The following is a 24,118-nucleotide window of genomic DNA, read 5'->3' as shown; positions in this document are numbered from 1 at the left end:
CAGTGCAGTCTAAGGACTTTTGATGTTCTTGTGTATCACACACTCATTGCCAACGTGTGCACAGTAACGTGTATAGTGTGAACTAGGCCTCAGTCCTCTGTGGGGCATCCCTAGCAGTTCAGTGGATGCTGGGGGCAGTTAGAGGGCGATGTCGCCTCATGAAAGTTTATACATATATAATTCTTTGTATTTATTTTACAGAACGTGAATACATTTAGATAAAAAAGATACTGTAGGCTTAAAGGACCACTGAAAGAGACACTGAAGCGAAAAAAAAATGATAATATTATGATTTGTATGTGTAGTACAGCTAAGAAAAAAAACATTATGGCCTAGTGCACACCGGAGCGTTTCCGCTGCGGTTTGCGATCCGCTTGCGGGTGCGGATCCGCTAGGGTAATGTATTTCAATGGGCTGGTGCACACCAGAGCGGGCGGCGTTTTGCAGAAACGCATACTCCCGGGCTGCTGCAGATTTTGGATTGCGGATGCGTTTCTGCCTCAATGTTAAGTATAGGAAAAACGCAAACCGCTCTGAAAAACGGCACTTCAGAGCGGTTTGCCAGGCGTTTTTTGTTACAGTAGCTGTTCAGTAACAGCTTTACTGTAACAATACATGAAATCTACTACACCAAAAACGCTTCACAAAACCGCAAAATGCTAGCTGAAACGCTACAGAAAAAGAAGAAAAAGCGTTTCAAAATCTGCTAGCATTTTGCGGATCTGCTAGCGGTTTTTGTTGTGCACCAGGCCTAAGAGCAGATACATCAGTCTAATTGTTTCCAGTACAGGAAGAGTTGAGAAACTCCAGTTGTTATCTCTATTCAAAAAAGCTATTAAGCTCTCCGACTAAGTTAGTCGTGGAGAGGGCTGTTATCTGACTTTTATTATCTCAACTGTAAGTGAACTGTTTACTTTTCCTCTGCTAGAGGAGAGTTCATTACTTCACAGACTCTTCTGAAAGAATCATTTTGAATGCTAAGTGTTGTGTAATCTGCACATATTATAGAGTGATGCAATGTTAGAAAAAACACTATATACCTGAAAATAAAAATATGAGAATATTTTCTTTGCTGCTAATCTTCTAGTAATTATTCATAGTACACAACCAATTCATTATATCATATATTTTTTTTCGCTTCAGTGTCTCTTGAAGTGAGAGGTATGTGGAGGCTGCCATTTTTATTTAATTTTAAAGAGATCCTATAAGGAATAAAGTGTCCCTGAGGGGTATTTACCTCGGGAGGGGGAAGCCTCTGGATCCTAATGAACAGCGTTCGGCAATATTTACCTATCCGCGCTCCTGCGCAGGCGCAGTACAAGCTTCTGGTGGAAGTAGCCGAGCCAGATCGGGTCCGCTTTACTGATAAAGCCTGACAAGTTTGTTGGTGGATTTTCGAGGGCTGACAGAGCTGGATCCCTGAGGAAGACGCCTCATTAGGATCCAGAGTCTTCTTCCTCCTGAGGTACCCCATAGGGACACATTTTTTCCCTTACAGTGTCTCTAAAGCAGACCTGGACTTATAACCTTCTCTCTTGTCTAAAAGATACGCAACAACATAATAACCTTTAAAGTGAACCCGAGGTAAATGGAGGCTGTTATATTTATTTCCTTTTAACCGCTTCCCGACCGCCTAACGCAGGATTGCGGTGGGACAGCTTCTCTCTCGCTCCTCTGCGACGCATATGTGCATCATCTCGCGAGGAATCATCGCGATCTCCCGTCACTGTGCACAGCAGCCCCCAACGATCGGCCTGCCAGCTGCTGATCAGTGCTGGCAGGCTGTTTTTTCTTGTAATTTAAATATGTATATAGCACTGAGATCTTACGCAGTGCTGTACAGAATTTAGTCTTGTCATGTAACTGTCCCTCAAAGGAGCTCACAATCGAATCCCTATCATAGACATATGTCTATGTATGTATAGTGTAGTGTATGTAAAGTAGTCTAGGGCCAATTTAGGAGGAAGCCAATTAAACAACAACTGTAAAGAGAGTGATATGGAGGCGGCCATATTTGTTTCCTTTTAAACAATACCAATTTAGGGGGAGGGAATAAAAAATACTTTTTTTACTTGTTTTAATTAATAAAAAAAAAAAACTAAAAATAACAGCAGCAATCAAATAGCACCAAAAGAAAGCTCTATTTGTGAGAAGAAAAGTAGGTAAGGTTAATTTGGGTAAGTTGTATGACCCAGCAATTAATCGTTAAAGTTGTGAAGTGGCGAATTGTAAAAAATGGCCTGGTCAGTGGTCACTAGGGGGCACAAACCTCTGAGGCTCAAGAGGTTAAACAATACTAGTTACCTGGCAGCCCTGCTGATTTATTTGGCTCCAGTAGTGTCTGAATAACACCAGAACAAGCATGTGGCTAATCTTGTCAGTTCTGACAATGTTGTCAGAAACACCTGATCTGCTGCATGCTTGTTCAGGGTCTATGGCTAAAAGTATTAAAGGCAGAGGATCAGCAGGATAGCCAGGCAACTGGTATTGCTTAAAAGGAAATAAATATGGCAGCTTCCATTTCACTCTCACCTCAGGTTCACTTTAAAGAAAAACATTTCTTTGTTAAGCTGATACAAACCCTGCAAAAAATATGCAGTGTGTCTACTTCCTGCTTTCATGGAAGCAGACATAGGGCTAACATCCTGTGTTCACAAATTAGCTGCTCTGCCGTGGCAGATGAGATTCCTGAGCTGACACAGCTGAGAGATCAAATTACATTGGTGATTAGTCACAGATGAGGGAGGATTAGACAGGATAAATTATCTTAATACATACAGGGTGCATTTCTCTAGGTTTGCCTTCTGTTTTGTGCAAGAGTTCAGGTCCACTTTAAGCAACACCAGTTGCCTGGCAGCCCTGTTGATCTATTTGGCTGCAGCAGTGACTGAATAACACCAGAAGCAAGCATGCAGCTAATCTTCTCAGATCTGACAATAATGTCAGAAACACCTGATCTGCTGCATGCTTGTTCAGGGTCTATGACTAAAAGTATTAGAGGCAGAGGATAAGCAGGATAGCCAGGCAACTGGTATTGCTTACATGTAAATAAATATGGCAGCCTCCATATCCCTCTCACTTCAGTTGTCCTTTAAAAAGTGCACATTGCCTGGCTGTCCTGCTGATCCTCTGCCTCTAATACTTTAAGCTACAGACCCTGAACAAGCATGCAGATAAGATGTCTATGACAAATCTAACAAGATTAGCTGCATGCTTGTTTCAGGTGTGTGAATTAGACCCTACTGACCAGAAAGATCAGCAGGACTGCTGTATTGTTTAAAAGGAAATAAATATGGCAACTTCCATAGGTCCAATACCTCGGGTTCATTTTAATACTAGATCCAATTAAGAGGGCTTTTTTCCACTAGCAATCGCAAAAGAAAGTTACAAACGCAAGAGTTTGCGATTTTTCATCAATTTTGTTTTGCGATTGCTATTTTGCATTTAACTTTCAACACTGAAGCTCGATCGCTTCAAAAATTGCTCAAAAAAGCGATTGCGATTTACAGAAACATGAATCGCTACAGTGGAAAATACTTTTCATGATTCCTATGTTAAAACAGCAAACCTGGCGATTTAAAAACCGCAAGCGATTTGCGATTTTAAGCAAATCGCTCTCAGAGGAAAAGGGCCCTAAAGGTGAGATTCTTTGAAAATTGTGGTTTGATAAGAAGACAGGTACTCTGCATTGAAACTGTACCGATGTATCTGTTTGATAACCACAATTAAAAATATTTTGAGAAGATACGAAATACAGGCTTTTCTTCACAAATGGAGAAATAAGGCCAAGATTTCCGATTTTCCCTCCAAGAGCTGCTGCTGCTGCTTCTACACAAAAGAGCGCATCTCCACAGAGGAGCAAAGATCCTCCCCCCCCCCCCTCCTCCTCCTCCTTCTCCTGCCTGTCCTCCCCCTGAAAGGGTGCAACCCGAATGGTTCCTGCACATCCTTTGCAGGCAGCCTTGAAGAAGCTCGCTCTCTCCCTCCTCTCCCTTCACGCTTCTTCATCCAAAATCCAAGAGCTCATCATTCCCTAAAACAAAAAGGACGGGGTACCCCTGGTGCTGGCCACACATTGCTTGATGTGCTAAAGGCACATGGGCTAGCTGACATCAGAGAGCAGCACTCTCTCTCCCATATCTGCTGATACAAAGGAGGGGGCACAGAAGGGCTGACATGCAACGCTGTCCCTTGTGGTTACCACACCAGTAAGTTTACACATCTGCAATGACGTACACACCGGACCCAGTTATGAAAATCAATTCTACTTACATAACGTACCGTATCCCCCTCTTCTCCTTCCCTCCACCCCCCTCAAAGCAAAGACTGAAGTCACCTAGCTATGGACAGGAGTGTCACCACTATCGTTACATTCTAAATCAACGATTTAACCTCTCGTTCGGTCCCAAGTGTCTCAGTTCCACCAGTCTGGCAATGATTGGGGGGGAGGAAGGGGGGTGTCCACCCTCATCAAATTAATTACCGTGCCAGAATTAGGCTTGTAGCTACCTGATCAGGCATTACACTGATCCCTTAGAGGATTTCGGCTTTTCTGCTGATCCAAGGCAATTTAAATTCTCGTTTCGTAGCGCCAACATTGTCTGCAGCGCTGTACAAAGTGAGGAAAAATATTGGCATGGCAAGGCATGACAAGCTGCACTCATACATAAAAAAAACACAAACGTACAAATACATACCGTAAGCAGGGAGACCCTGCCCAAATGACTATACTACACACACACTAAAACAAAATACCTGCATACACAGAAAATGAAACAGATCAAGCACAGATACAATAATACAGTCTATAGAACAATAAGCTAGAAGCTCTTTCACAAATAGAGACCTTGCACCAAAAACAGAGGATGGACAAAATTCCCCTGCTAAAGATCCTCTAACGAGAAGCATCCTTTTTTAAGATTTCTACAGCAAAGCATGCTAAGAAAGCCCACCTAGTCCATTCAAACAAGCATTTCTGTCACAGCTCAGCTGTACAGAGGCAGAAAACAGGAATACGAGAGGAACCAGAGAGAAGCTTACCGCCTCGGAATCTTCAAATCCATGCAGGTACAAATTGTCGTACATGGAGGGCTACGATCCAGTGCACCTTCCCAATGCAGAAACGACGGAGGGGGAGAGATCCAAGCAAAGGCCTCAAGATAGCACCAAGGCTGTGCTGTCAATTTTCCCTGTGTGTGTTTGTATGCCCCAGCCAAGATGCTGTTCATTCATATTATAGAGGGGAGGCGATCCCTAGAGACAGTTTAGAGCTGGCATTTTTTATCGGTCTTCCAAATTCAGAGCATGAAACGAACCCTTTTTTCCCAAGCACCCGACTGGTGAGGAGAGACCCAGGAATGTGTCCTGTGATTGGCTGGATCCGCTCAGCTGGAAGTACATCTGCTTTGATAGTGCAAAGCACAGAGCTTACACAGTGCAATGCAATCTCTCTCTCCTATTCCTCAGTATCACCAGCCAACACCACCTCTCCTTCCCCACTCTGTCCTATGCTTATTATTTCACTCTGAGGAGTCACTGCTAAGCATCAAATGGTCTGAAATGAGTGATTTTTTGAGCGTTTAGGCAGCGATTCAAAATGCTAGCGATTTTCCTAAACGCTAAAGTTAATGGATGGGCCAAATTCCACTGGAGCGATTGCGATTAGCAAAATCGCTAACGCAGGACATGCAGCATTTTTTGAGCATCTGCGTTTCTGCAATGTAAAGTATATAAACACTGGCGTAATCGCTCAGAAATCGCTATACAAAGCGATTTGCAAGCGTTAGTAAATTGCTGCACACTGTAAAAAAAAATTTAAATTAATTGAAAAGACCAATCACAATTAAAAATGCTAATCGTAAATCCCTACATAATCGCTGGCAAAAAGCTTACACTTTTTTAAATCACTGCCATCGCTACTGCTACTCATGAAATCGCTTACAAAACACTCATTAAAAACGCTAGAGATTGCGATTTGCTCTTAGAAGTGGGTTCCAGGCCTCAGGGGTGTTTTGGGGATTTCCTTTTGTCAGCCAGTTAGGTTTGAGCTTTTTCTTTTAAGGTGACCACACATGATGCAATAAAATGATCGAATTTTACAGAAATTCAATAAAAAAAAAGATTAGTGGAACAGGAACAGAGATATCGAAAGGTTTTGTTTTGATCAAATTTCCATTTTTTCCGATAAAAGTCGATCAGGAGTGGCAGATTTTTCTGGTCAATCTTTTTGAAAATTGAATGGTGTAGAGTAGATTGTCAAACAGAAGTTTGCCTTCTTAAAACAGAAGGTATTTGCAATAATTCAGATTGGAGATTGTCAAATTTTCAAATTCTTGTTTTAAGAAAAGCTTTTTTTCATTCAAGTGAAAACTCCAATCGGATTTCCTGTATTTTTTGATTTTTCTTGATCGGGAGTGGCAGGAAATTTCTGATCAATTTTTTTGCAAGATTGTATAGTGTGTGGTAGATTGACAATTTCGTAATGCAAAGATGCAGGCATTTTTTTCAGAGTTTTCAATCTTTTTGCGCAATTGGGGAAAACTTGAACACACGTGTGGTACGGTGGCCAGATTTTTCTAATGTTACAATCAATTGAGAAAAATTGATTGTAAATCTTGGACTGAAAAGAAATGGAAAAAATTGTTGCGTTTGATGCGACGTTAAGGTCGCATAACGTGCCCCTAACGCAACGCATGTTAGCCTTGAAGTTGGACGTTACATTGAACTGCGTTATGCGTCTCTTGATGCGTACGTGATGCATACTTTTTGACGCATACGAATCGAACGAAAACGGCGCATGCGGCACATTTAAAAAAAAACAAAAAACAAACATTACTGAGCATGTGCAAACAGTCTAACACAGCTAAAACCGCTATAACGCACAGCATGCTACACTTTCATTCAAAGTGTAGCGTTACAATGTAACACAACGTTGGCACTGTGAACAGCCCAATGATTTTTCATTACTGTGAGTTGGGCTGCGTTACAGGCTGCTCTAACGTCAGACTTTAACAATACAGGTGTGGGGTACATTGAGCAGATTTTTCAAATGTTACAATCAATCAGGAAAATGTATTGTAATTTTTTATTTTTTTAGAGAGAGAAATATAAAATTTGTAAGGTGTGTGGCCACCGTTAGAACCAATGAAAGAGCATAGGCAACCCTGAAAACTTGTCCTGCACTGAATAAAATTGTCTGTTGCTACATGGCTAAAAATGTGCAACTCTTATGGTGGCCACACAAGATACAATAAAAAGATCCGATTTTATGGCAAGCTAATAAAAATGTTCTGTTGTGCAGAAAAATCTAAAGTTTTTTTTTTCCTTATTTGTTTGAGAAATTTGATCGAATATCCCCCTTTTTTTTTATTTAGAAAAAAGTGGATATTTCTGATGAAACTTTCTGAAAATTGAATGAGACAGATTATCATTTTCTTGATTTAAGGTGGCCACAGACGATACAATAAAATGATCCCATTTTACAAAAAAATTGGTTGTGCAGAAAAATAAAAAAACTTTTTTTTATTTGTTCAAGAAATCTGATTGAATTTTTTTCCCGATGAAAAGTCGAATGGGAGTGGTGTATTTTTTGGATCAATCTTTCTAAATATTGAATGGTGTATGGTAGATTGTCAAATTCTTGATTTAGGCCCTATTTATACTTAATGCGTTGGGATGCGACACAACTCAACGCAACACATTAAGTGTAAATAGAACCTCTAATACCCAATCAATTTTTTCTAAGTTTTCAATAATTTGTGTGAAAAATTGAACTCAGGTGTGTGGTACATTGCTCAGATTTTTAAATGTTACTGCCCCTGGGCCGGGCCGAGGCAGAGGCGAGAGAGGCTCCAGACTCAGGGCGCAGTGTAGGAGGGGCGCACAACTCACTCGGCTATCATTCCCCTATTGTGTTTGAAGCACAGATGAATAAGAAAAGGGGATACATGGCAGTGACTACAAGCCAGATAACTAGAGATAAAGGTTTTTGGGGGTTGGGGGCCCTGGGGAGCCTCTTAGTCTAATAGCAATCAGTGTGTGGCGGCTGGGGTGGGGGGGATGGAGGGGCGCACTTTGGTGTCTCAGCCTTGAGTGCTGGAGGACCTTGTCCCGCCTCTGTACTTCGGAGGGAACAGCGGGCATGTAAATATTTACCTTCCCGGCTCCCGCGCAGGCGCAGTAGCGGCTCTCGGCTTCAAAATAGTTGGAAATAGCTGATCCCAGTTGGGTCTGCTATTTCTGCCTATTTCTGAGCGGAGAGCCGCGACAATGCCCCCGCTGGAACAGGGAAAGTTAAATATTGCAAAGCCACCGTGGGACAGAGAAGGACGGGGGAAGCCTCGATAGGATCCAGAGGCTTCTCCCTCCTGAGGTGAGTACCCCTAGGGGCATTTTTTTTTAGTACAGAGTCTCTTTAAAAGGCAGCATGTGCAGGACAGCCAGGCAACGTGCATTCTCTTCAAAAGGGATCTGAGGTATGGGACCTATGGAAGTTGCCATATTTATTTATTTAAAGGGACACCGAGCAGTGCAGAAACTATGGAAAGATGCACATCATTTTAAAGCTCTCTTTCTCCTCTTTCCAATGATATATAAACCGCCACCCTACACCTTTTAGTTTTCACTATTTTCGCAATTGAAATTGCCACGGCCGCAATTTCAATCACGAAAATAGAGAAAACTAAAAGGTGTAGGGCGACGATTTAGGTGTCGCCAGAAAGAGGAGAAAGAGAGCTTTAAAATGATATCCATCTTTCCATAGTTACTTGTATCACACAGGACGACACATTCCCCAGTGTCAGCAGCTCCATTCAGCAGAAAAAGTCGTCCAGTGTAATACAATGTAACTATCGTCGCCCTACGCCTTTTAGTTTTCTCTATTTTCGCGATTGAAATCGCGTCCGCGGCAATTTCAATCGCGAAAATAGCGAAAACTAAAAGGCGTAGGATGGCGGTTTATATATCATTGGAAAGAGGAGAAAGAGAGCTTTAAAATGATATCCATCTTTCCATAGTTTCTGCACTGCTCGGAGTCCCTTTAATACCAGTTGCATGGCAGCTCTGCTGATCTTTTTGGTCAGTATGGTCTAAATCACACACCTGAAACAAGCATGCAGCTAATCTTGTCCAAGGTTTGTCTTATGCTGGGAATACACCATGAGAATTTTTGGCAGAGAGATAGTTCGATAGATAATTTCCGAAAGGTCTGATGTGATTTTCTGATCGATTTCTCATAGAAGTGAATGGAAATTGATCAGAAAATCGTTTGGTAAATCGATCAGACAGTAAATCTGCTGAAAAATCTTATTGTGTATTCCCAGCATTAGACATCTGATCTGCATGCTTGTTCAGGGTCTATGGCTTAAAGTATTAGGGCTCGTTCCCACTGTTGCGACGCGATTTCGGCCGCATTCCGACGCTTGTAAAAACGCATGCGGATGAGTTTCCGCATGCGTTTTTACCCGCGATTTCGCATGCGATTTCGCATGGCAGGGTGCCATGCGAAATTAACCATGACACTGCCAGGGCTAAATAAAATTGAAAAAGGTGCGAAATCGCACGCGAAATCGCGGGTAAAAACGCATGTAACAAACGCATGCGTTTTTACTATTAAATACATTAGCGGCGATTCGCACGGATTCCCGACGCAGGCGAAATCGTTGGCTCTTTTGTGCGTTTTTTTCACGCTGAAAAAAACGCACCTCAACAACGCTACAGTGGAAACAGGCCCATCCACTTGCATTACATGTGCGAATCTGCATGCGTTGGACGCATGCAGATTCGCGATAGTGGGAACGAGCCCTTAGAGGCAGAGGATCAGCAGGACAGCCAGGCAATCTGAATTAAACATGTCTGCCTCCATAGCCCTCTCACCTTGGGTTTCCTTTAAAATCCCTGCATCACTATAGACTTGCATGATTTCCGGTCCGCCGCACGTCACTACAGATCGTCCCAGAGGTTGCGCGGTAACGCCTGTATACGCTTGCGGTAGATCGGTGACTTCTGGTGCACCGTATGCGGTATGAAAGCACCCATAGGCTTTCTTAGCATAGCGGCGAGCTGCAGTAAAATGACCCACCGCACCAGTGTGAAAGGGCTTTGAAAGTGCCTATTGATGGTGGAATAGTCAACAAAGAATATCCAGAGTGATCAGATAAATGGGATCGGAAACAAAATGTAATACCGTATATACTGGCATATAAGTTGACCCGTGTATAAGCCGAGGCACACACTTTTCCCTCAGAGGCCAGGGAAAAAGTGATTGACTCGTGTATAAGCCCCTCCCCAATATTGCCCCCTCCACAGTAGCCAGATGTGCCCCCAGTACGAGTCAGCACCCCTCCCAAAAACCAGATGTGCTCCAGGATCATACAGCTGTGTCTCAAGAAGCCACTAGATGGCATCATAGATATGAGACACAGCGATTGTCACACAGGAAGAATCTCTGATCATTACACCGCTGACACGTTGCTTGCACGCTCCGCTCAACAAGGCAGGAGACACGGGTAGTCTTGAGCAGCGCACTCTGCGCACCATATTGCAGGGGATGCGGGGCACGGACACATCAGGGAGCCAGCTGGCAAGAGCAGGATCAGTAGTACACAATTCTTACGCTCCTCTTCCTGTTTCTATGTATTTTTTCAATTGAACATGTACCAGCAAGAGCTGTTTCTTATTAGAGTATTGAGTACCTCTCATATTAATATTATAGGCCCTGGAGCCTGGGAAAGTAATGCTGCATACACACTTGAGATAACAGTCTTTGGAAAATGAAAGATCACAGACCAATTTTACCCCCTTCCATGTAGTATGAGAGCCATACTCTACACAGTCTATTCTATGGAGCTGCACTCCCCATCAGATAAAATCTTTGCAAGATGCTGCACACAAAGATGCCCGTACACACTCAAAAGATCATTATCTGCAAAAGATCTGTTCCTGCAAAAGATCCATTCCATGCAAAATGCATTATAGTCTATGAGATCTGCAGATCATCATACACACTTGGTTTAACAGACTTCATCTGCATATCTGGCAATCATCTGCAGATCTGAAAATCCACCCTGTTGAATCTGATCTGCAGATGATCTGCAGATGATTGTCTGTTAAACCAAGTGTGTATGATGATCTGCCAATCTCATAGACTATAATGCATTTTGCATGGAATGGATCTTTTGCAGGAACAGATCTTTTGCAGATAATGATCTTTTGAGTGTGTACGGGCATCTGTGTGTGCAGCATCCTGCAAAGTTTTTATTTGTTGGGGAGTGCAGCTCCATAGAATAGACTGTGTAGGTATGGCTCTCATACTACATGGAAGGGGGTAAAATTGGTCTGTGATCTTTCATTTTCCAAAGACTTTTATCTCAAGTGTGTATGAAGCATAAGTTTTAAGTACTCACAAAAATGTGTTGCCGTAGTGCAAATACAATTCCCTGCTTATACACTTGATAATTGTGTCATCTCTCAGATAAGCCCAGGGCCGGTTCTAGACTGTTTGCTGCCTGAGGCAAACTTGTGAGGATGTGCCCCCTCCTCAGTCAGGACAGTAGTGCCGCCTCCTCCCTTCTGCTTTGCAAGTCAAATGAAACACTGCTGCTCTCCTGCCTCCCCCCTCCTCGCTCACTGCCAGACTCCTCACACAGCACAATAAGCTGTTATTCCCCAAAAATGACCTCTTCACCTCACTCTCCTCTCACTTCTCCTCCTGCTCTGACTGCATGCTGTTACAAGCATGTTGCTGCATGCTGCCTCTGTAATCTCTGAGCCTGATGCAAATGTTTCACCTTGCTTCATGAGAGAACCAGCCATGGGTAAGCCGCCTCCTTTTTAAAAACTTTTATGGTTTTTAATACATTTTATCACTCCTGAGGGCCTCTTTCTCCTGATGTACCAGTATTAGCAATGTTTTCAAACTATACATCAATTGTATGCATCTCTACTTATTGTCCTGATTGTACAGTTTGTTGAACTACTCATGCATATATGCTCCCCATCATTGTGTGGTTTTGCACTATGTACAGCACTATGGTAGACGTTGAAGCCATGTAGATAAGAAATTATAATAGGGTTTGGATTTCACTTGTGCTTGATATTAGAAAGAGATAAGTCCATAATAAACAAAGGGGGCTTAATAACTAGTCCTCAGGTTAAGAGACTCTAGCAAAGGAAGCAGTGATGTAACTATGATTATTCTCCCCCCCGGGAAACCCAACGTTCACACCCCTCCGCAAAATAAACATACACAGGTCCACTCATCAATCTCTTTCTCCTTTCCCGTGTCCTGTTTGGCCACCGTGATCAATGTCGTTCTCCATCCTCCATTTTGAAAATGGCCATAACCCTATAACAGCTTCCTGGTCAGCACACTGGTAAATTGTAACAAGTGAGCCCACAGGAAAACATGGACATTGCCTTGCTTATCTGTTGTCCTTTCAGTTATAACTGACAGCAACTGATATATAACTGACAGCAACTGGTATATTTCAGTTCTGACAAAATCTTGTCAGAATTAGAAGGAATCGATGTAAGAAGAAAATGAATGATGAGCTTCTGAGAGGAACTGACAGCGAGGTAAGTATGCAATATTCATTTGCAGGTACATCATGTGTTTATTTTAAATAATTATATTCAGTTCAGGTTCCTTTTAAAAAGTGTGGCCATCATGATCTTGACCCCCATCGCAGGTGTAGCCACAAAAACACCTGATCTAAAGTATGGTCCTCTGAAGGGAAGGGAAGGTTAGCAGTTGGAGCCCCCTTACAACTATGCCCCCCCCCCCTGTTCTCCTCTAGTTAAGCCCCTGAAAGGAAGACATATTTCTGCCAGACAAACCAGCAGGTTTATTATTTTGCACAGATAATCTGTAATATTTCATAAATTCCTTATTAGAAAAAGAATACTATACGTTCACTATTTGTACAACTCACAATAAATAAATGTATTAACCAGCTGAGCGGTCTGGACGAGCTCAGCTCGTCCAACACCGCCAGCGGCTGCCGCTCAGGCCCTGCTGGGCCGATTTTAATGAAATAAAAAGCAGCACACGCAGCCGGCACTTTGCCAGCCGCGTGTGCTGCCTGATCGCCGCCGCTCTGCGGCGATTCGCCGCGAGCAGCGGCGAAAGAGGGTCCCCCCAGCCGCCTGAGCCCAGCGTAGCCGGAACAAAAAGTTCCGGCCAGCGCTAAGGGCTGGATCGGAGGCGGCTGACGTCAGGACGTCGGCTGACGTCGATGACGTCACTCCGCTCGTCGCTATGGCGACGATATAAGCAAAACAAGGAAGGCCGCTCATTGCGGCCTTCCTTGTTTATTCTGGGCGCCGGAGGCGATCGGAAGATCGCCTCCGGAGCGCCCTCTAGTGGGCTTTCATGCAGCCAACTTTCAGTTGGCTGCATGAAATAGTTTTTTTTTAATTTAAAAAAAACCCTCCCGCAGCCACCCTGGCGATTTAATCAGAACGCCAGGGTGGTTAAACCACAGTATGCATCCTCTGCAAAAATCAATAAATATGGCGCAGATAACACTACTTGTGAACAAAAGCAATTTGCATAGCTTTATGGGCAATAATGAGTAGTAAAGTTAAAGTGGTTTGGAACTCAGCATTCATTCTTTGCTCTAAAATATTCCTTCCTGCCTTAAACCTACTAATCAGCATTCAATTCAACACAGCACTTTGCTCTGCACTGGTAAGCCCCTTCAGCTTATGATCCACAGAGAGGAGATAACATTATCTTTTGTTTACATTCCTCAGTTTTTACATTGCCTGTAACGACTGAAAACAAGCGCTCTCTCTCTCTGCTTCAAGCATGCACAGAGTTCAGAAGAGCTCACTAGAAGATTTTAGTTTTAATATATGAAAAGCAGCTTGAATTAAATGCAATGGCAGCTTTCAGAGCAGATAAACTGTACTTTGAGAACTTGACATTTGTAAATGGACTATATTACTTGTGCACAAAAGCAAATCTGGTAACTGTACGGGTAATAAAAAGGAGGAAAACACATTTTTATTGAATGATATGTCAGAGTTTCAGACCACATTAAGTTTTTATTATGCTAGAATGTAATTGAGAGCAGAATCCCCCTTTAATGGGCTGTTTGCAGGGGAGTCTTATATTTCTCAGAGCGTCCTATCAGTGGTGTCCCCGCACTAGTGTGCATGCTGTGTGCTGGCTCAGGGGGTCAGATGCTGGCAGAGCATGCATTGGCTTTCCTATTAAACCTCAGGGTAAAAGGCACAGCTGGGGACCAACTATTGTCCTACAAATCTACATTTTTTTTTACTAGATGTTTACATAGCAATGCCAGACACAGAGACTTGGCAGTGATTAACTAAACTGAGAAGGCTGATTGTCTGTACTCACTTTAACCACTTGACCACTACAGGTTGTGTTCCCTTTGTGGACCAGAGCAATATTCACCTTTCAGCGCTCCTCCCATTCATTTGCCAATAACTTTATCACTTCTTCTCACAGTGAAATGATCTATACATTGTTTATTTTGCCATAAATTGGGCTTTCTTTGGGTGGTACTTTTTGCTAAGAATTATTTTATTCTATATGCATTTTAACAGGAAATATAAGAAAAAAATAGAAAAAACAATAATTATCTTTCAGTTCTCAGCCTTTATACAGTAGTTTTATAATAAAACAAGCTACTCTTGATTAAACCCACACGTTTTATTTGCCCATTTGTCCTGATTATTACAGTGTTTAAATTATCCCCCTAGATCAATGTACGGCAACAATATTTTATTTGGAAATAAAGGTGTATATTTTTAAGTTTTGTGTTTCTTTTTACTATATCACTAATTACAAGCCCTTATTTGCAAAATAACAGTAATATACCCTCATGACATACATATTAAAAAAAGTTGAGTCCCTAAGGTAACTGTAACAATAGTGTCAGCAAGATAACAGGTTTCCGATTATGTGGTGATCTGCAGTATCACCAATAATACAGATACTATATCTGATTATATGGTGATCTGCAGAATCACCAATAATACAGAAATAGTTAGCAAATGGCGTGTAAGACATGGCAAAGTCACTAGCTTTATTGCACAAATGTAATGATCTGCTCAGCTGCCTGTGCAGGCAGGCAGCTTTTTGACCATTGTTTAGGTTTGCATGCTGCAGGACTCTGGAAAGGAGAGCTTCTGTCAGTTTTGCAGCTTGTGCTTGCTGAGGAATTTGTATACGTTGTCATGCAAATTGCCTGGCCACATTCATTGGAGGCGTGTACTATAAGTACTATGTGTTTCCCACAATGCTTGGCTGGTCATAAGGATTCCTTCCTGTGAAACACTCCTGGAGGAGTGTCAGCCTTTCTCTTTGTTTGAAGTTCAGCTTAGCGTATTCCTGAAACTGCGCTAGGCAGGTTAACCTAGTGCAGTTAGGATTGCTTATCTGTTTTGTTTGTTCTGTTGCGATTGTCCTGTCCCAGCGGTGGTCGACAGGAAAACGTTCTGATCTCTGTTCTTGGAGTATAGCTGGTGCAGCGGTTGCTACCAGCTATCTCTTCTGATCTGTCTCACTTGGATCGCACTAGCATCTTGTGCTAGCGCTGTGGATCCTTCTGTTCTGTCTCCTTGGATCGCGCTAGCCACTTTCCGCTAGTGCTGTGGATCCTTCTGTTCTGCCTTCCTGGATCGCACTAGCATCCTGCGCTAGTGCTGTGGATCCTTCTGTTCTGCTACTCTGTCTGCCTGGATCGCACTCGCCTAGCGCTAGTGCTGTGGATCCTTCTGTTCTGCTACTCTGTACCTGGATCGCACTAGCATCCTGCGCTAGTACTGTGGATCCTTCTGTTCTGTCTTCCTGGATCGCGCTAGCCACTTTCGCTAGTGCTGTGGATCCTATCTCTAGCTTGTCCCTGTTTTCGTGTGTCTGTCTTGTCTGCTACGAACGCTTGCTGGAGGCTCGGTGAGGTAACCGTTAAGCAAGCGCTCGCGTCCTCTGTTACATGTTTGTCTGTCAATGGTTAGTTAGGCGTGCTTGTCCCTGTTGTGCTTATCATGCGGGGACTGCGCACGAACACGTGCACTGTTGCGAATGAGTGCAGTGTTCGCGTTCAGTTAGCGTTTGTTGTTTTCTTTACCTTCTCGTTGTATGATTTGCTGTGCCTTTGCTATCCTCGTATTCTGTTCTGATCTGCCTTGTGTCACTTCTGGCAATCGCCTTTCTTGCGGTTGCGTTTCTGTTTCGTATCTGCTGTTGTGTGTGCGCTGTCGCGGGGTGGCGACTAGATTGGCGCACACACATACAACCTGTCCCTTTGCTCGTTATCATTCGCAATCGCTTCTCTTGCGATTGCGTTCTGCGCTTCTTACAATTCCTGTCTGGCATTTGTGGAGGTACAGAGGATTGGTTCCTCTGCACTCCCCAGCGCCATCTGCCGACAGGAATTTCCCTCTACGGGTGCGTAGCACCTTTTGCTGGGTTCCTGCAATTATACACTTGTGGAGGATTTCGCCGTATCAGCGCACGCGTTGTGCGCTGATCACGGAGAAAGTTCCACAATCGTTACAACAAAGTGTAGTGATTGGTGCAAACAGTAATTTTCTGATAGATCCTCAGCGGTAACCTCACCAGTGGCGATGGAGGTTACAGATAGAACCACAGCGGTAACCTCACCAGTGGCGAGGGCCCACTGGTGAGAGAGAGTAGTCGGACAGATCAGGTAGGCAACAGACGGGCAGACAAGGTACAGAATCGGCAGGCAGAATCAAAGTGGAGTTCAGGCAAAAGTCGGCAACAAGATGGGCAGAAGCACAGAATCACAAGGCAAAAGGATAGTCGAGAGTTTAGGCAAGGTTCATACACATAAAGACAATAATATCAATTATAATTATAATCTGAATAATCTGAACATTTGTATAGCGCTTTTCTCCTGTCGGACTCAAAGCGCTCAAGAGCTGCAGCCACTGGGACGCGCTCAGGAGGCCACCCTGCAGTGTTAGGGAGTCTTGCCTTGAACTCCTTACTGAATAGGTACTTGACCTAGCCAGGATTTGAACCCTGGTCTCCCATGTCAAAGGCAAACAATTCCTATCTCTGTGTGAAATCCCCGGTTTCCTCCCGGATCAAAGCACACCGGAACTATCTAAGGTCTGAGCGCTAACACAAAGTATTCACAACAACAGACAGTGAGCAAATGACATCTCCCAGCTTAAATACAGAAAGCAAACTCAAACCGCCCGCCCAGAGGGCTGGACCAATCAGCAGCGTGTGATTGGCAGGTTGGTGTCAGCTGATTGCAAGATCAGCTGACCCGTCTCCTCAGATTATAAAGGTCCTGCCGCCCCGCCCACAAGCGTGCTGACCTAATCTGATGTGCAGAGGAGAGACCTGTCCTGCCAGGGGCTGTGTAAGATGTCTGAGAGGATATGTCTGAGAGGATGCAGCCGCCGCGGGGTGACGTCAGACGCGGAAGTGGCGGCTGCAGCACTCTCCGCTGGTGAGGTAATACTGCTATACCTGACAGTAACTATGTGGTTTTCTTAAAGGCTGTCGCTTTTTTTGTTTTATTTTGGTAACTATGGGGGAGGGTGGAGGGTAAGGGGTTAATTAATGAGGCATTTTTGTATGTATTTTAATGTATGAGGTAAATTCATACTACATGGAAGTGGTAAACTTGACCAATTATTTGTATGCAAGGCTTTATGTTAAAAAGGGCACCAGGGGAAAATAAAGGGGAAGGTTATTTTTGAAGTTTGTGCTAGTGATTTAGCTTCCGAGTGTCAGGAGGAAAAGCACTCCCACAATACTGTAATGGTCTGACTCCATATATGGTTTGCCAATGCGTCAGTGTATATTCAACCAAAACCTTTCCCCCAGCCTTCTCCTCTTCTTGACTCTGATGCCTGGCATGGAATCCCCCCCCCCCCCCCCCCCCAATACACACATAAAAGTTGTAGCAGTGGCAGACTGAAGTCAAAGGACAAATTTTATTTCAGTTGGCTTGAGTAATGAAGACATATTTTTTTGTTGTTGTACTAAAGTGGAGTAAACCTTTCTTATGCCTCTTTCACAAAGGAGGATCTAAAGTTACATACAGAGCCGGGACAAGGTCCTCCAGCACCTAAGGCTGAGACTCCAAAGTGCGCCCCTCCATGCCTGCCACCCCAGCCATCACACACTGATTGCTATTAGACTAAGAGGCAGCCCAGGGCCCCCAACACCTTAATCTCTAGTTATCTGGCTTGCAGTCACTGCCATGTATCCACTTTTCTTATTTTTTCTGATTTAAGCACAATAGTGGAATCACAGCTGAGTGAGTTGTGCACCCCCTCCTACACTGCGCCCTGAGGCTGGAGTCTCTCTTGCCTCTGCCTTACCCTGGCTATACCCAGCAGAATAATAGGCAGATAATTACTGGTGCCAACATCATCAGAGGGACTCCCCCACACAGCGCAAGGAAGTTGGCCCTCCCACCCAAATGTCATGCATTGCTGTTGGTCCTTTCGATATGATGGGCGGCCTCACTGACTCATCTAAAGCTCATGAGCCCAGCTGTCTGTTTCTCCGAGATCTGCTGAAAATGACACACAGGTTTTCACTGCAGGTTACCTCTGATTATTACCTTGTTTTGCTGCAGGTTAGTTTGAAAAAAAAATACAGCAGGAGAGGAAAGAAAGACAGGGAATTTGTGTGCAGATGTAATGACAGTACGTAGCTAAGGACATCAGCCATCAATAAACAGCTAAGCAGCCCCCCCACGTTATTGTCCAAACTCTTGTGCCTCCACTGACAGAGAGGGCAATTATGGCAGTGCGGATATCCTTCTATTGATTGTATTGTTTTTTGCAGGCTCTAGCTTTAGGTATAATTGAAGATGGGACTAATTAACTTTATGAGACCATAAAATGACTTTTTAGGAACATTTATCATTTTTCTTTGCGGCGCATTCATTTATTAGCCACGGTGGACTAAATGTTTGCTCTGACGCAACGAGGTGTGCGTGGAAGCGCTGTTCATTTTTCCCCGATTCTGTCAATATCCCGCTCGTTTCAGATCGACTTTGACAAATTGGGCAGAGAAAAGCTGATGAGAGGTAGAAATCACAGGAGTGTAAAGCGGATCTCCAGGAATTAATAATATATTATGATCATTATCATCATTTCAGATGCAGCCCCTTATAACCCCCTCATTCCCTCCCTCCTGTACAATAACGGAGCAGCACGGTGGGGTAGCGGTTAGTGCTCTCGCCTTGCAACGCTGGGTCCCCGCCCACATAGCCTGTTATCTCTTTCAGCTGGTATGCTCCAGCTCACACAACTCATTTTTGAAAGCCCATGGAAGTACTCCTGTCCCCGAGACAACCAATATTAGTAAGGGCCTGAGCCCACTAACGCAGTTGTACGCAGTTGTGTCCGCTTTTCAGCATCTGTAACATTGGTGTGTTTCTGAAAAGCGGACACAACTGCACACAGCTGCTTTAGTGGGCTCAGGCCCTAATGAAACCACAATGGTCCATGGAGGTCCCCAGGATAGAAAATCAGGGAAAATACCTCACCACCCCAAAACAATATGATAAGGGCAGCACGGTGGCGTAGTGGTTATTGCTCTCGACTTGCAGCGCTGGGTCCCCGGTTCGAATCCCAGTCAGGTCAACGTCTGCAAGGAGTTTGTATGTTCTCGTGTCTGTGTGGGTTTCCTCTGGGCACTCCGATTTCCTCTCACATCCCAAAAACATACAGATAAGTTAATAGGCTTCCCCCTAAATTGGTCCTAGACTATTATACATGCACTACACCATACATACATAGACATAGGGCTATGGTAGGGATTAGATTGTGAGCCCCTCTGAGGGACAGTTAGGCGACAATATACTCTGTACAGCGCTACGCAATATGTCGGCGCTATATAAGTACTAAATAATAATAAATAACAATGAAATGACCACTATCTGGAAAAAATGTAAAATTTAAACTACAAGTATACACATTCAGAAGTACATTTCTCTCAGAGTAAAATTCACTATACATTACCTTTCTCCTATGCTTACAGTAGGCAGTTCAAATCTGATGGATTTTGTAAGTAATTAAGGAGACACTGAGTATCCCCATAAAATGATGGACTAGTCCAAAACCTGTCAGATCTGTCAGATTTTTACTGCCTACTGTAAGCCATATAGGAACATAGGAGAAAAGTTATTTATGGTTAATTTTAATCTGGGAGAACTTTACTTTTTATAAGTACATTTATTTCATACTTTAAAATTTTTCGGTATAGTGGTCCTTTAACCACTTGACCACTGTAGGTTTGGTTCCCCTTATAGATCAGAGCAGTTTTCACCTTTCATAGCTCCTCCCATTCATTCGCCAATAACATTATCACTACTTATCACACCGAAATCATCTATATCATGTTTTTCTCACCACAGATTGGGCTTTCTTTGGGTGGTACTTTTTGCTAAAAATGATTTTATTACATTTGCATTTTAATGGGAATAATAAGAAAAGAATGGAATTTTTTTTTTCCGTTTTCAGCCATTATAGTTTAAAATAAAATGTGCTACTGTGGATAAAACCCATTTGTCCCAGTTACTACAAAATTTAAATGATGTCCCTAGTACAATGTATGGCAATAATATTTTAAAAATAAAGGTGTATTTTTCAGTTTTAGGTTTGTTTATACTATATCACTAATTACAAGCCCTTATTTTCAAAAGTAAAAAAAAGTGTTTTATTTTGGTAACTATGGGAGGGGGTGGGAGGTAAGGGGTTAAATAATGGGGGTGGTTATTTATGTTTAATTTATTGTACATAGGCGTATTTTCAATATTTCAATAGCAGCCTTTTCTAAGCGCTAGTGCAGTGGTCCTCAAACTAAGGCCCGTGGGCCGAAAGCGGCCCCCCAAGGCTTTTTTTCCTGGCCCCCCAAACACAAAATGTATAACTTATAGATGTGGCCCACTGCACCTTTACATATCAGCTATTCATATAGAATAGCAGTGTTGGCACCTACTGTAGAGGCAGGGGCGTAACTAGAAATCACTGGGCCCCCCTGCGAATATTTGGATGGGCCCCCCCCCCCCCATAGGTGCCAAATAATCGTAATGGGGCAGCGTTTCACTGTAAATTAATTGTAAAGTGGGCAGTATTTTACCAGACAATCGTAATGTGGGCCAGAAAATCGTAATGTGGGCAGAGTTCACCAGAAAATCGTAATGTGGGCCTTTAGAAAATCATAATGTGGGCAGAGTTCACCAGAAAATCGTAATGTGGGCACCAGTCACCAGAAAATTGTAACGTGGACAGCATTCACCAGACAATCGTAATATGGGCAGCGTTCACCAGAAAATCATAATGTGGGCAGAGTTCACCAGAAAATCATAATGTGGGCAGAGTTCACCAGAAAATCGTAATTGTGGGCACCAGTCACCAGAAAATCGTAACGTGAGCAGCAGTCACCAGAAAATTGTAACGTGGACAGCATTCACCAGACAATCGTAATGTGGGCAGCGTTCACCAGAATGTCGTAATGTGGGACAGAAAATCGTAATGTGGGCAGAGTTCACCAAAAAACTGCAATGTGGGCAGCAGTCACCAGAAAATCACCATGTGGGCAGCAGTCACCAAAAAATCGCAATGTGGGCAGCAGACACCAGAAAATCCTAATGTGTGCAGCAGTGACCTGAAAATCGCAATGTGGGCAGCAGACACCAGAAAATCGTAATGTGGGCAGCAGACACCAGAAAATCGCAATGTGTGCAGCAGTGACCAGAAAATCGTAATGTGGGCAGCAGTGACCAGAAAATCGTAATGTGGGCAGCAGACACCAGAAAATCCTAATGTGGGCAGCAGACACCAGAAAATCCTAATGTGTGCAGCAGTGACCTGAAAATCGCAATGTGGGCAGCAGACACCTGAAAATCGTAATGTGGGCAGCAGACACCAGAAAATCGCAATGTGTGCAGCAGTGACCAGAAAATCGTAATGTGGGCAGCAGACACCTGAAAATCGCAATGGCTATCATTCATGAACAGGCTGTCGGTAAACAGAATCAGTGCGGGAAAACACCGCTGGCGAATTTTTAGACTTCTGGGTGGGCATTCATGAAGATGTATCCATGTGCGGAAGCAGTGCGGAGATTCCCCGAACTAAGCTGGCGGTAGGCAGGCGGTAGGCTTGCGGAGACACGGAAGCTGCCGAGTTGATACATTTCTCCGTGTTCCGCTCTGCTGCAGCTGCCTGGGAGGTCTGTGTGTCTCCATTCACTTACATTGGTATCGCCACATCAGAGGGAGCGGTACTTCCCGACCTCACACCGCTTGCGGTGATCTTCATGAATTAACATTTTGCTACATTTGTACCGATAATCACCGCACAAGGCGGTGATTTATCACTCTGCTCGGTAGTGTCATTTTTCCATGCGGAAAGAGGCTTTATGAATGCTGACTTTGCCGAGTGGTCGGTAAAGTCAGCTGTTTTAAGCATTTCCGCATGCGGAAATGCTTTATGAATGATAGCCAATGTGGGCAGCAGACACCAGAAAATCGTAATGTGGGCAGCAGACACCAGAAAATCGCAATGTGTGCAGCAGTGACCAGAAAATCGTAATGTGGGCAGCAGACACCAGAAAATCGCAATGTGGGCAGCAGACACCAGAAAATCGTAATGTGGGCAGCAGACACCAGAAAATCGCAATGTGTGCAGCAGTGACCAGAAAATCGTAATGTGGGCAGCAGACACCTGAAAATCGTAATGTGGGCAGCAGACACCAGAAAATCGCAATGTGTGCAGCAGTGACCAGAAAATCGTAATGTGGGCAGCAGACACCAGAAAATCGCAATGTGTGCAGCAGTGACCAGAAAATCGTAATGTGGGCAGCAGACACCTGAAAATTGCAATGTGGGCAGCAGACACCAGAAAATCGTAATGTGGGCAGCAGACACCAGAAAATCGCAATGTGTGCAGCAGTGACCAGAAAATTGTAATGTGGGCAGCAGACACCTGAAAATCGTAATGTGGGCAGCAGACACCAGAAAATCGCAATGTGTGCAGCAGTGACCAGAAAATCGTAATGTGGGCAGCAGACACCTGAAAATCGTAATGTGGGCAGCAGACACCAGAAAATCGCAATGTGTGCAGCAGTGACCAGAAAATCGTAATGTGGGCAGCAGACACCAGAAAATCGCAATGTGGGCAGCAGACACCAGAAAATCGTAATGTGGGCAGCAGACACCAGAAAATCGCAATGTGTGCAGCAGTGACCAGAAAATCGTAATGTGGGCAGCAGACACCTGAAAATCGTAATGTGGGCAGCAGACACCAGAAAATCGCAATGTGTGCAGCAGTGACCAGAAAATCGTAATGTGGGCAGCAGACACCAGAAAATCGCAATGTGTGCAGCAGTGACCAGAAAATCGTAATGTGGGCAGCAGACACCTGAAAATCGCAATGTGGGCAGCAGACACCAGAAAATCGTAATGTGGGCAGCAGACACCAGAAAATCGCAATGTGTGCAGCAGTGACCAGAAAATCGTAATGTGGGCAGCAGACACCTGAAAATCGTAATGTGGGCAGCAGACACCAGAAAATCGCAATGTGTGCAGCAGTGACCAGAAAATCGTAATGTGGGCAGCAGACACCTGAAAATCGTAATGTGGGCAGCAGACACCAGAAAATCACAATGTGTGCAGCAGTGACCAGAAAATCGTAATGTGGGCAGCAGACACCAGAAAATCGCAATGTGTGCAGCAGTGATCAGAAAATCGTAATGTGGGCAGCAGACACCTGAAAATCGCAATGTGGGCAGCAGACACCAGAAAATCGCAATGTGTGCAGCAGTGACCAGAAAATCGTAATGTGGGCAGCAGACACCTGAAAATCGTAATGTGGGCAGCAGACACCTGAAAATCGTAATGTGGGCAGCAGACACCAGAAAATCGCAATGTGTGCAGCAGTGACCAGAAAATCGTAATGTGGGCAGCAGACACCTGAAAATCGCAATGTAGGCAGCAGACACCAGAAAATCGTAATGTGGGCAGCAGACACCAGAAAATCGCAATGTGTGCAGCAGTGACCAGAAAATCGTAATGTGGGCAGCAGACACCTGAAAATCGTAATGTGGGCAGCAGACACCAGAAAATCGCAATGTGTGCAGCAGTGACCA

At 43.9% G+C, this 24,118-nt stretch overlaps 1 protein-coding gene across 2 annotated transcripts in view; it reads right to left on the bottom strand.

Annotated features, from left to right (window-relative positions):
• The window catches only part of CACNB4 (calcium voltage-gated channel auxiliary subunit beta 4), a 219,177-nt gene that overhangs the window by 108,985 nt on the left and 86,074 nt on the right, over positions 1 to 24,118 (bottom strand). The window contains exon 1 of one of the 2 annotated variants that reach the window (XM_068245791.1): positions 5,041 to 5,316. The exons of the other annotated variant lie outside the window; for it this stretch is intronic. Within the exon in view, the coding sequence (XP_068101892.1) occupies positions 5,041 to 5,085 (45 nt within the window). The 5' untranslated portion in view covers positions 5,086 to 5,316. Of the gene's footprint in view, positions 1 to 5,040; positions 5,317 to 24,118 lie in introns of those variants that run through there. 2 annotated transcript variants of the gene reach the window in all.

The sequence above is a fragment of the Hyperolius riggenbachi genome, chromosome 7, assembly GCF_040937935.1.
Source record: "Hyperolius riggenbachi isolate aHypRig1 chromosome 7, aHypRig1.pri, whole genome shotgun sequence".
NCBI lineage: Eukaryota > Metazoa > Chordata > Amphibia > Anura > Hyperoliidae > Hyperolius > Hyperolius riggenbachi.
The sequence above is the reverse complement of the archived record's forward strand: the minus strand, read 5'-3'. Positions and strand labels throughout refer to the sequence as shown.